General features: G+C 41.4%; 1 protein-coding gene across 1 annotated transcript in view; it reads left to right on the top strand.

Annotated features, from left to right (window-relative positions):
- Positions 1–1,519: 1,519 nt before the first annotated feature.
- The window catches only part of DIPK1A (divergent protein kinase domain 1A), a 90,565-nt gene continuing 78,250 nt past the window's right edge, over positions 1,520–13,834 (top strand). Inside the window, exon 1 of the mRNA XM_033114157.1 lies at positions 1,520–1,659. Within this exon, the coding sequence (XP_032970048.1) occupies positions 1,606–1,659 (54 nt within the window). The 5' untranslated portion in view covers positions 1,520–1,605. The remainder of the gene's footprint in view (positions 1,660–13,834) is intronic.

The raw sequence follows: 13,834 nt of genomic DNA, 5'->3' as shown, positions 1-13,834 counted from the left end.
TCCTATTTGATTTTCGTATTTATTATTTATTGCCTGTTGCCTCACCCCCAAAAAGGTAATACCAACGAGGACAGGGATTTTTGTCTGTTCTGTTCATGTATATAACCCAAACCTCTAAAACAATGTCTGGATGATTAATTTAGATTTATTTACTGAATGAATGAAAGAATGAATTAAACCAGTAGGATCCATTCTTAGCTTACTCAGAAATTATAATACTTAAGTTTCTTAACCCAAACTGAAAATCAATGAAAAATGGGTTTATCTGACAGCAAAAAAATATCGTCCAGGTTTAAAACCTGTGTCTGTGTGTGGGTTGGAGGTGGGGTGGACAAGACGTTATCTTTTCAGAAACATAAAGCACCAGAACAAGGCTCAGGTAAAAACCACAATGAGAGTGTGTAAATGTTTGCTTCTGGGCAAACTTATCAGAGCAACAGGCCCGATGTATTCTAAGTGAGTTCTAAATGGCCACCTAAACCTTGTTGGCATCATGTGAAAGGTGGTATGTGAGATAAAAAGAAGCAAAAACTCATCTTCCTCCACTACCACTACAAGTCACTCGTATCAACAGCTGTTGTCTCACTAGGGTGGCGCTTTTCCCCTTATTTGGCCTTCATTGTCAAAAAGACACCACACCCTGCGTTATGTAGCCTTAACTGAGTAGTCTGCCACATCCCAGGTCTCCTGTTTTCGGGACTGTATTTAATTCAGTAATATTTTTCTTTTCTTTTGAATCAGCCTTCCTGGGTGGGGCCAGGAAAACTCTGAAGCTGTATGAAAACAATACAAACTAAAAAGGTCAGAATTTTGTAAAAGTACATTTTAAAACAGTTTAAGGCCCTTGGAGGCTAACGATTTGGTGGGCACGCTGAGTCCCGCAGAGAGGAGCCCTGTCCGCGTTGGCTCGGCAGCGGGAGCAGATCTCAGTCTTTGAGATGAGCCTGTGGGGTGTCTCGGGCTGCGGCGGACGCCCCCTCCCCGGGCTGCACCCGCCACCATGCGCGAGGGAGAACGAAGCCGTCCCCAGGGAAGGAGCCCCAAGTTTCCCTTGAATTTCCATACAGCCCGGCCAGACACGTCCGGACTGAAGGAGCACAGTCCAAAGGGAGCGTCAGTACCGCTGGGCAGGACGCCCGGCGGAGCCAGGAGCCCGCGGCCAGGTCGGCAAGGTCCGAGGGGGTCAACGCTTCGGCCCCACGGCGCAAGCCCTCGCCCGGCCCGCCCCTCCCCGCACCGAGCGTGTGACACCCAGGCTTCAGCGGCGCCCCCTCCCTCCTCCGCACGCCTCCCCTTTAAGCGCGAGGCTCAGTTGGATTTGTGTCGGCCGAGGTGAGGCGCGACTCCCCTTTATGGCAGAGTCCGCGGCAGCGGCTCTGACAGCCACGACGGCGGGACCAACAGAACAGGAGGCCCGGCCTCGGGCCGCGGGCAGCCGTCACCGCAGCGGAGCCGGGAGGAGCGAGGCGCGCGCCGCGGCGGGGGCGGAGGAGTGGGCGGGCCCGGCCGGGCTGGGGGCGGGGAGGCGGGGGAAGGCGGGGAGCCGGGTCGCCGGCGCTCGGGTCCGCCTCTGATTGCGGCGCGGCGGGGCGATGTGTGATTATCATGGCGAGGAGTCTCTGTCCGGGGGCCTGGCTAAGGAAACCCTATTACCTCCAGGTAGGCCGGCGGCGAGCCCGCCGCGCGCCCTCCCTTGCCGCGCGGGACTCGCCCACCTCCCTCCTCCTTTCCTGGATCTGCGCCCGCTCGAACCCCGCTGCCCCCTGCCGTCCGGCACCTGGCGGCGCGCCTTCCCCGCCGCCCGGGCGCCGCAGCCCCCACGGCGGCTCTGCCCGCGCCCCCCACCGCTGCCCCGGCGCGTCCCGCGCCTCGGCCGGCCGGGCTCTGGGGCCGGGTCACTCTGCTTCGGCTCGCCTTCGCACTCCTCGCATCCCAAGAGCCCCGAGACGTGACCCGGGTGCGACTCTACGCCCCTAGCAGCTGGTGCTCGGCTGCCTGGGCTCGGGACGTGCCTCGGTCTTCTCCCTGGTCCAGAGCTCTCCTCCCCCCTCCCTAGTGGGCCCCGCAGGTCCAGTAGTCGCGACAGTGTCCTAGGTCTTCAATCAGTGGTAGTTAAAGTGGTGTGTCATTCCTCCATATTTTAGAATATTATGGCAATTTGTCACATCAGTGTTTCCCCAAACCTCGAGAAGCGGCGTGTGCCTCGTGCTGAGCCCCTTGATTCGGTCTTTCTATCACCCATGATTTAAATGGGAGGGAGGGCTTGGAAGACGGAGTGAGTCGGATGGGTGTTTGCTTTTTAAAAGGCAAGGGACACTGTTTGGTGGCGATCTCAAATACCCCAGAAATGCAAACGTAATTCTCAGTCATGTCATGTGCACTGCTCGCGTGTTAATTTTTCATGATTTCCCGTTCCACCCTCTGTTCCGCTGCCAGTCTTGTCTTCGAACCCCGCTACTGCCTTCATGTACTCTTGGTCACCAGGGGGACCTAGTAGACATCGTGAGTAACTGAGCGCAAATCCATCACCCCATTGGAAAAACAACTACAAATCAATGCCTCGCGTGGGTCAGCAATGTGTCTGCATTCAGAGGACAGTATTCCTTTACCGCTTACATTAAAAGGCTTAAAGGTATTGATAGATTATTTTGGGACGGGATTCACGCTCAACTGGTGCTTTTATAAATTATTTAAAAAGTTGAGAAGAAACCATGATGAGGCAAGTAAATCTTACATTTTGTTTGGTTATAAATCGTAACCCTGCCATGAGTGTGATGTACTGCAGATTGGAAGCATGATTTGACAACCATGATGGGAAGGGTGTAGGAGTAAAACGGAACGCCCTGAGTCGTTGCAGCAGCTCTACCAGTAGTATTTGTGCCTTGAGTAACCGTGGAGCAACCCAGTCTAGAATTCAAGCCAAGGCAGGTACTTGTATGTTAGCAAAAAAATACCTTTCCAGATTCTATCCCCAAATAAGTTTATTGGGCTATTTAAAATGATTTTCACAAAAACTAGCTATTTATTTTAAATTTTTTAGGTTTGGTGGCAGACTGTGATTTGTTTGGCCCTAAATGTTCTCCAAAGATATGGCTGTGACATGTTTTGGCACTACAGCACAAAAGCCTGTAGATTAGCTAAGATTAGTTTTACAAATAGTTATGCTTCCATTGATGGCAAACATTTGGTATTTCTGCCTTTCTGATTGTGCACATTATCTGTTACCAAATTAAAGTAAACTCAGATTTTAAGCATTTCAAAAGGATTTGGGGGCATAGTGATATTTTAGTAGGCTATTTCTATATAAAGTAATGACTAAACAGAAACTTTATTGATTATAGTATTATTTGAGGTAAATGTAAAACTTGGGATTGCCGGGGACTGGTGTTTTAAACATTGTGTTGGTATTTGTATTTATTCTGTTTATGAATTTTCTTGTTGTCCCTTGCCATACTGTTTCAATTTAACCAGTTTTAAAAAAAAGGCCTTCAGATTACTCAAGTGTCATATCTTCTTCCGTTCCTATTGCCTAAATGCCTCACCATCTGCTTTTTATACTTCCTCTACTATTAGATGCTTCAAACTTGAAATTGTTTTGGGCAAAGTCAAAATAAAGTATTTTTAACTGAGACTATTATACAGCTACTCAGTTTCACAACCACTGAAGGTTGTGAAAGTACTACTTTACCTTTTTTATTTTTATTTTCTTTTTCTTGAGAATAAAATCATGTTCCTTTAGGAGCAGCATGAAGCATTAGAATAAGAGCTGAGTTGCGTTCATTTGTGCATCTAGTTCTTTATGACCTTGAAAAAGTTTCATAACTTTTTGGTTCCTTAGTTTCTGTATCATAAAGTGGAGATTGTAGTTCTTAGTTGAGTACATCACAGCTAAGTGGTGAGGATGGGCTAGATGAAGTAAAATCTGTTTTGTCACACCTTTATTACAACTTTAATAGAAAAGCGTGGACTTAATTGGTAAATAACAGATAGGTAAACATATTGAATTCCTTCAACCAAAGGTCCCTGGCTTTCTACTCCCCTCTTTCTTTTATTTATTCAGCATTTATTGATCTAGGTGCGTGATATGACTTATTTTGGTGACTCAATCTCTTATTTAATAAATATCTATTGGATACCTGTCACATGCCAGAAACTTTGCGAGGTGGTAGGGATTCTATGGGAGCTAAGCAAACACCTTTGTGGTCCTCATGGAGCTTAAAGTCTAGTCAGGGACATAAACATTAATGAAATCATCTCAGAAATATATAGTGACAGCAGTTAAGTGCTATGAAGGAAAAGGAAAGGAGCAAAAGACCACCTTAGAAGAGAACAGTTTATCTCTCTCTTTTAAAAGTATTTTACTATGGAAATATTTATATGTACATAAAGCAGGAAAGAATAATGAACTCTCAGATACCTATCACCTGTCCTCAACAATTATCAGTATTTCATTTCATTTCCCCTCCCCATATCCTCCTTCCAATTACCTAAAGTATTTTGAAGCAGATATCACATAATTTCATCCAAATACCTCAGTATGCATTTCTAGCAGATAAGGATATTTTTAGACATAATCATACTACCATTATCATGCCTAACGAAATTAATGACATCCCACTCTTCTCCTAGATATGCATTACTCCAAGAGGACTTACTAAATTTGATTTGCCATTTGGCTTACTGTGATTTGAGAGGGTCTCTCTGCAAAAACAAAAAACTCTCCCCTTACCAGCTTGTTCCTATTGGAAATTATGCATTTGAGGGAAACTAATTCTCATTTCATGTCTTGGGAGAATGTCTTAGAAAATAAATATCTGTTTTAGGTAACATTTTCATGTGATGTATTATTTTAATTTAAAGTGAGGCTATAATTAGTCAACAGGTATAAAAGATCTTGTTTTGTTTGGGGGTAGGGGAAGGGGTGAAGATTACAGGAGGAGTTGTATTTCAAAGATAAGGGGAAGAGATGAAGGGCCCAGGGAAAAGAGAGGGAGGTTACAGAGATCAGCCATGTATAATTGCAGTTTTGCAGTTTGTCCTCAACTGGGTGGGGTCAAAAAACAGTTGTGGTCTGAGGTGTTCAGGCCTTAGGGCTTGCAATTGCTTCTTCCTCTTTCATATTAGAAGAAAACAAAAAATTAAGTAGTTCACTTAAATATAAAGGAGCTTCATTCCCAGTATTTTCATTAATCCAGATATCACCTTCTAAAGAACTGTAGTATTATGCAGTTAAAGATATATTTTCAGCTATAATATGTATTAAATGGCATTTATGGACTAATGTGGGACCTCATCACTGTTTATAGCTTTGTTTATATAGCAAAAGAGATTCTACTGCTTGTGAAGAAAAGAACTGATGTGGTATATCTATATAGTAGAATGTGCATATCAATAAGGAGGAATGAAGAACTGATACATGCTATAACATGGATGGACCTTGACAACATTAAATATATGGAAAAAGCCAGTCACAAGAGACCACATGTTTCATGGTTCCATTCATATGAAGTGTCCAGAGTATGCAAATCTTTAAAGACAGAAAATCAATTTGTTGTTGCATAGGGCTGAGAGGGTTGGGGGAAAATAGATATGAAGTTTCTTTTTGGGGTAATGGAAATGTTCCAAAATTGATACTGGTGATGGTTGTATAACTCTGTGACTATACAAAGAATCATTGAATTGTATACTTTAAATGAATAAATTGTACGGTATGTGAATGATATATATCTCAATAAAGCTGTAAAAAAATGGAACTGAGTTGGTCCCGTTGATGTGGTCCTCGTCTCTGCCCCTTGTTGCAGATGCTACCTGTGCCAGCGTGTCGGGTGCAGGAGGACTTCTTCCAGAGGAGTGGTGTGCAGGCACCCTACCTGAAATAGATGGCCAACAAACCCCTGAGCAACAAGCTTCTCCCGGCCAGGCATCCCTCTCAGAGCACACGACCATCCTCTCCAGCTATTTTTTTTGAAACCTTACCTAGGAAATAGTACTTCCTAGTTTGTTTGGCTAAATGTTGTTTGGTACGTTAAACATTGTAGAATCTTGCCTCTGAGATCAGAAACTGGATGTAGTAACCCGTTGAGGCAGTGTTTTTCTTCCACTTACCATTACAGTGGTACTACTTACGGCCTGCTGGGTGTAGCAACCCAGACACCTGCATTTGTCTATTTTTAGCATTGTGTTTTCTACAAATTAGGATCTACTTTGTTTAGGGTTTACTCATAGTCTGAGTGGGACTGATAACACAGCAGCCCTATAATTTGTTGGTTATAGTTTAAAATACCTTCTTCCTTCTCACTATCATTAAGGCCTAAAGAATGAAAGTCAAGACAATTTAGGGTAATTTCTCTATACTTAGGTTATACACATTTTCCATTCCAGTCATTTTACCTGCATGTCCTGTTGCATATAAAAAAAATCTAGCGAAAGTCTAATGGAATTTGAAGTCTCAGATATTTGGTTCCTTCTGAAGGATTTTAAGCCCTTTAAGATTGTGAAAGTTTTAAATTTCTTGAGGCATCCTCTTAAAAATGACTGCTTTAGCAGTTTTGATATGTGTTCAGTAAGGCTGTCATGAATGAATGAATAGATGGCAAGTTCTAATTTGAGTATTAGCACTGTTTAATATTTCTGATGGCTGGCTCTTTGGCTTATATTAGTCCTATTTTTCAAACATGACTGCTGTAGACGGTTTGGTTCTTTATGACTTAATGTGGATATTTTCTGGGATTTAGTGCGAGATAGGGTTATTGATACAGCTTAACTGGTAATAGTAACAATGTTGACAAATACTGTAGTAAGAGTCATATGGTTTCTTGCCAATTTTTAGCCTCCAGGATTATTTTAAATCTAAGGATAATTAGAGCAGGTGATTGTTCCTATTCTCCAAAGTCTTTAGAGGGAGAAGGACCACAGGTGGTACAATTCTCATAAGCTTTTTTAGACCTGCTCTTCAGAGCTAAGCTTTTGCCTGAAACAAAATCTCCAGAACTATGATTAGCTTTCTGAGACTGGTGTGTATACAGACAGCATATACATCCCATAATGTCTTAAATTCAAGCATAGAATTATAATGCAGCCATTTGCTATTACCATTAGTTGCTTTTCTACCCCTGTTAGAAACTCAAATAAATGATGAATTCTCAGGCACAGTTCCCCCTCCCCTCGCTTTCAGGCTGGAGAGACAGTAAAAGTATTTCTTCATTGTCATTTTACCAGTGCCCCAAGTTTTTCATCTTGATGGATTATAGTGTCGTTCTATGTTCTCTATAGAAGTTTTCTCTGTTTTAGCAGTTAGGGACATTTTAATGTTTTCATTTCTTAAAGTTGCCTCTAAAAACAGTACTGTACTGTTCTGTTAAATATCTACTTTTTACATTGAGTGAAAAAAGTTATATTTTTAGCATATCTATTTCTAGACATTTAAGTATTTTGTGAATAATTTTTCTTTAAAACCTTTTAATCTAAAAAGTATATGAGTTTAGAAAAACCAGGATGTTGTCATGTGAACATGTTTTTAAAAAACAATATTGGTGGATGAATTTTTCTTTGGAAATAAGTAGTTCTGTTTTTTTGGTTGACTATTTAATGAAATTAAATAATTATCTTCTTTAGATATTATCATGGCATTGTGGTTGTTTTTTTTTCTTTTGTTTTTTCATTGTGGCCCCAAACACATAAAATTAATCATCTTTAGTATTTTTAAGTGTACAGTACAGTTGTGTTAATGTGTTAACTATATGCACATTGTTGGCGACAGAGCTCTAGAACATTTTCATCTTGCAAAACTGAAACTCTGCCTGTTGAACCACTCCCTGTTTCGGCCCCCCACCCCAGCTTCTGCTAACCACATTCTACTTTCTGTTTCTGTAAGTTTGACTTTTTTTAGATACCTCATATAAGTAGAATCATGCAGTATTTGTTTGTTTGTTTTGTGACTGGCTTATTTCACTTAGCATAATGTCCTCAGAGTTCATCCATGTTGTAGCATGTCAGAATTTTTTCTCCCTAATCCTACCCCCCACCGCCCAGTCCCTGGCAACTACTTTTCTTTCTACTCTCTGTTTCTATGAGTTTGACCTTTTTTTTTTTTAGATTCCAGCCATATAAGTGATACCATGCAGTATTTGTCTTTTTCTGTCTGGCTTATTTCACTTAGCATAATGCCCTCTCAGTCCATTTATTTTGTAGTAAATGGCTGAATTTCTTTCTTTCTCATGGCTGAATAATGTATGCATACACACACATACACACACCACACCTTCTTTTATCCATTCACCTGTTGATAGACACTTAGGTTGTTTCCATATGTTGGCTATTGTGGTATGAACATGGGAGTGCACATTTTTCTTTGATATCCTGTTTTCATATCCTTTGGATACATACCCAGAAGTAAGACTTCTGGGTCATATGGTAGTTCTATTTTAAATTTTTGAGGACCCTCCGTACTGTTTTCCATAGTGGCAGCACCAATTTACATTCCCACCAACAGTGCACAAAGGTTCTCTTGTCCCCACATCCTCGCCAACACTTACCTCTCATCTTTGGTGAGAGTCACTGTAACAGGTGTGAGGTGGTATCTCATTGTGGTTTTGACTAGCATTTCCTTGATAGTTAGTGATGGTGAGAACCTTTTCCTGTACCTATTGGCCATTTGTCTCTTGCTGGTACCATGATTCTCTCCTTTTGTCTAATTAGACCCACTGCAGTAGTCTCCAGAATAGTTTTCCTGCCTCCTTTATCCTTTCTTATCTATCCTTCACATTGCTTCCAGAGTAATCTTCCTCAAAGTGCAAATCTGATCAAGTTGCTCTCCCTGCTGGTGAAATCCTCCAGTGGCTTCCCATTGCCTTCAGGAGACTATGCAGCATGGCCCTTTATTCCTGGTCCCTTCCTGTTTTGCTGTTTCGTTCCTGCCACTACTACTTCATGCACTGTTTGCTCTAGCAATTCTGAAAAACTTCTAGTTTCCCAGGCACACCATGCTCTCTCTCACATGTCAACCTGACTACCCCACAATTTTCTCTTTGCCCTAGAATGCCCTTCCTGAATTTCCTTGCACCCCTCTTCACCTGGTTTATTCTCAGTTTTCTACTTGTTTTTTAAGTTTCAACTCAAAGAGGAGGTGACCTTTCAGCGATCCCTCCCTCACATCCCACACAGTATGAGTGTACCTTTCTGTGCCCCAGACTGTGTGCATCATACCCAGCACACACTTCTCTTAACAGTGCTTATGATACTGAATTTTCATCAGTGCTTTTCACGTGTTGTGCTCCAGACTGATCTCCTTGAGAGCGGACATGTCAGTCTCCTCTATTCCCTGTCCCTAACCCAGAGTAGATGCTCAGTAACCGTATGCTGAATGAAGAAATCAGCATAAACACTTGTAAAAGACATAGAGTTTTACAGAGTTGATTAGATTAACTAATTCCTTGTATGAAGCAAAATGTTTATACAATAAATAAAATCTCCCCTTTCAGGCCGTCCCGGTGGCTCAGGCGGTTAGAGCTCCGTGCTTTTAACTCCGAAGGCTGCCGGTTCGATTCCCACATGGGCCAGTGGGCTCTCAACCACAAGGTTGCCGGTTCAATTCCTCAAGTCCCGCAAGGGATGGTGGGCAGTGCCCCCTGCAACTAAGATTGAACATGGCATCTTGAGCTGAGCTGCCGCTGAGCTCCTGGATGGTTCAGTTGGTTGGAGTGTGTCCTCTCAACCACAAGGTTGCTGGTTCGACTCCCGCAAGGGATGGTGGGCTGTGCCCCCTGCAACTAGAAAACAGCAACTGGACCTGGAGCTGAGCTGTGCCCTCCACAACTAAGACTGAAAGGACAACTTGAAGCTGAACGGCACCCTCCCAACTAAGATTTAAAGGACAACAACTTGACTTGGAAAAAAGTCCTGGAAGTACACACTGTTCCTCAATAAAGTCATGTTTCCCTTCCCCAATAAAATCTTTAAAAAAAAAAAAAATTCTCCCCTTTCACTTCCTCCTACCTCCTTTACTCCCGAAAGGTAGCCTCTTTGAACCATTTATCTTTTTGGATTTCCTGGTGGCTGTACCTCTAACTTCTAGAGCTTTGTGGCTCAAGGGAACTATATACATCCTGGGAAGTTTATAAGATACTGAATTTGGGTACTGGAAGAAATTATTTGAAATTTTATTCTCATATACTTTTTTTTTATCTTAAAATGTTTATGTCTGTCAGAATAGCTGGTGATTTTTCTGTTTTCTGTTATAATTCATTATATTAAGCATCTCTCTTTAAAATATATTCTTATATACTTTAATTTCTATTTTTGTGTAAGTTATAATATACTCGTAGTAGATTAGTATAGTCATAAGTTTATAAAAGTAAGTAAATATATAGAGTTAGGGATTTGTGCTCTAAAATATTTTCCCGAGAGGGTTGTCTGATCAAAAAGCTTTGGGGCCGCTGCTCTGAATAATAGATTTTTACCTCTCTTTCTTGATTTATCAACTTTAGGTAATATCTGTTGACTTTCCACTTTAACAAATGAGTATTTAGCTTTCTTACACTAGTCATCTCACTCTCTTCCAGTGTTTAATAGTTGTATTATTAATTTTACTTCTTCTATTACTTAGTAACTTTGGATATTGAGAACACTATTTCTCATTTCATTCACTTTTGGCAGTCTTTGTTGACCCTCCCCCGCTGCCTTCCCCCGCTTCCCCCCCGCACCCCCCGTTTTAAGAAGGGGCATTACAACATGTGCTCCTTTTTCCAGCAGTTTTTCCCACTTTCTGTCAGCGACACTTTTACACTATAAAAGTTGGTAACTTATATTTTGTCCTGTTACCACAACTAAGTCTCCATATATGTTGATTCTAACAGATGAGGACTATAAATAGTATTACATTATTATGACTTGTTAACTCTTCCATAAAGGAGACTGTCCCTTATGAATCTGAGACTCATTGACTGCAACATGAAGTTATTTTCTCCTTGTCCGGAAGGCATATAGAATTAACAGACCAGGACACATGCATCTTGTTATTAAGCATAGCATTACAAGGATTTGTCCCTTCCCAGAAGCTAAACCATATTTCTGCCAGTAGGGAAGAGAACATGTGATGTTTGCACATTCCCTATAAAAAGCTCCTTTTGCTTATACGTCATGGTTGCTTGCTTTTTACTATTCCAATTACAGAATGATAATTTAAAGCCAAGTCTTTGGGATCTGTAAGAAAGTAACAGGGTTATGATTTGAGATCACCACGGGCCACAATTTCTTCTCTGAACAGCCAGTATACCTTCTTTTTTGGAATGGTTACCTGGTTATGTTTAGCTGTAGGGATCAGGTATTTCTTCTGTCATCTGCCCCAAATTCAAGTGAACTGAGCTGGTTCTGGAGTGCTGGATCTTTTGAATAATGAAAACAGCTCCCACCTTCAGGGATAGCATTGCAGGTAGGAACTGACTATATCATTTGGTGCCACGTTTATAGAAAATAAGAATGAAACAGCTTTAGCTGGTCCTTTCCTTAGGGTCCTGAAATTTATGACTTGAGACCAACCATATCAAAGTTAGTTCTGACCTAAGATGAAGGGCATCTCTATTTTTAGTACCCCCTCAAACATGATTCTATAAATACTTAGTGTAGAGTCAGTTTGTGTGCTAGGATTACATTTTCTTCTCTCCAGGGCTAGGGTCATAATTCCTGGGCTGTCAAGATTCTAAGATCAATAACAATTAGATAGTTTTTTCTCATATTCCATCAATTCCTTATAATCAGGGTACATGTAAGCTTGCTTCATATTTGAAAGGTATCTTCCCCCCCTTTTTTCTTTTATTAATTTCCAGGCAGTTTCTAATTGCCTTTCTTCTTCTCCCCTCCCCGTCTTCCTCTTCCCTCCTTTTTGGCATAATATGCCTTTATCATGGCCTCGCTTTTTCCATACTATGTGACATTTTCTGTTCTGTAGAATCCCCTTTCATGACCAGATGCTTTTCTAGGCTACTACAGAGCTGTCTTCCAAGGATTTCCCTTCAGTCTTCCAAGGATTTCCCTCCACTCTTTCAAGGATTTCCCTTCAGTCTTCCAAGGATTTCCCTCCACTCTTCTCCTGGCTTGGAATCATTGTTCTCAGGAACTTGACTCTTCCAGTATCCTGATTTATGCCATTATTTTACTGGAGTATATCCTGAAATAATTTCTTTAGAAAAAAGCGTGGGAATTAAAGTTTCTGAGTCATGTCTAAAACTGTTTTTATTCTACCTTAGTACTTGTTTGTAGTTAGGTTGGGAGTAGACTTCTGGGATGAAAATAAATTGCTTTAGAAAATGTGAAGACGTGGTTCCCTTGTTTTCTAACGTCCTCTGTTGCTGACAAGAAGTCAGTTTGATCAGTCCTTTGTGGGTGACCTGTTTTTTTCCTGTTCAGAGTTTCATTTTTATATTTGTTTTGAGGTTCCTTGAGGAAACGTATAGATGAGGGTCTTTCATCAGATTTATTGAGCACTCACTGAGCCCTTTCAGTCTTAAGACTTGCCTCCCTTCTTTGCTTCTGGGGAATTCTATTATTTATTTAGTAGTTTCTCCCCTCTCTTTTTCCTGTTCCCTCTTTCTGGGGCTCATACTAGTCAAATGTTATACTTCTTGGATTAGCTCTTTATGTCTGTTATAATTTCTCTATCAATTCCATCTTTTTATCCATATACTCTCATTCTGAGTTTCTCAATTCTGTTTTCTAGATCATCTGTTGATTTTCCTTTTCTAATCACTCTTTAAATTCTAAGAATTTTTAATTTAATTTAAAAGAGTTCTTCCAAGTTCTTCGTTCCTTTTTTGTGGTTTCCGATTCCTATTTTCTATGAATACAATACCCTCTTGAATCTTTTGATCATAGTAGGTTTTTTTTTTTTTAAATGTTTTTTTACATCTTAAATTGTATTTGTTCCCCTCAGGATTCCTTGTTTTGTGTTTATCTTAGCTCTTCTTGTTCTTGCTGCTGGATTTCCCCTATAGACTTGGTAATCCTTGGTTATCTATTTATATTTTAGAAAGAACTGAAGAACTGGTGTGGATTTCTTTTGCTATTTTAAAAGTTGGTCTCTTTTCCTCCTAAACCTATCACCTGAGTGGATGGTTGGCTGAGCCCTCTGTGTAATGCAAGGTCCTTGGCTGGCTGGCTTGCTCTCCATGAGCCTGTGCTCAGGTTGGGGACCCTCCTGCCAAAGCAGTGCTTCACTCTGGGTGGACTGTGCTTCCAGTAGAAGGTTTGGCTTTCTCTAGGTCGTTTGTTCCTCCAGCGATTTGGTTTTTTGACTGAGGTTTAATGCCAAGCTGCCTGTATTCTCTGTGGGGGTGGGGGAAGCAGATGGGAGTGCCAACCAACACAGTTCCCGGTACAGACCTTCAATTATCCCCACTGTCTTCAGCCTACTTCTCACTCCTGCCCTCCCTCGTACCTGCTGGCCCAGAGCCCAGAGCCATCAGGTGTTCCAGGGCAGACTGGCTCTCTGGATTCCTTCTAGCAGTTCCAAAAGCAGTTTGGATCCAGCTCCTTTTAGGTTGCCTTGTGGAGTATTTTGGGCTGTGGCTTTCTCTGATTCTCATCCATCAACACAATTCCATCTGATTTTTTAATTCTAGAAATTTATTGAGTCTTCCATCTGCTGGTGAACCCCCTACTTCTCTTTCCTTTTGCGATTAGAGGTTTATTGCTGCTTCTGTCTCCCTTATTTGAGTATGGTTTTGCAAGCAGTAAGTAGTAAATCTATCATTTTGAACTGAATGTACCTCAATCTACCATTTTGAACTGAAAGTCCTGATATGAATTTAAACTGTCTTTCTTCTGGATATTTACCTACTTA

This window comes from Rhinolophus ferrumequinum, chromosome 9 (assembly GCF_004115265.2).
Source record: "Rhinolophus ferrumequinum isolate MPI-CBG mRhiFer1 chromosome 9, mRhiFer1_v1.p, whole genome shotgun sequence".
Lineage (NCBI taxonomy): Eukaryota > Metazoa > Chordata > Mammalia > Chiroptera > Rhinolophidae > Rhinolophus > Rhinolophus ferrumequinum.
This window is presented reverse-complemented; position numbering and strand designations above follow the sequence as displayed.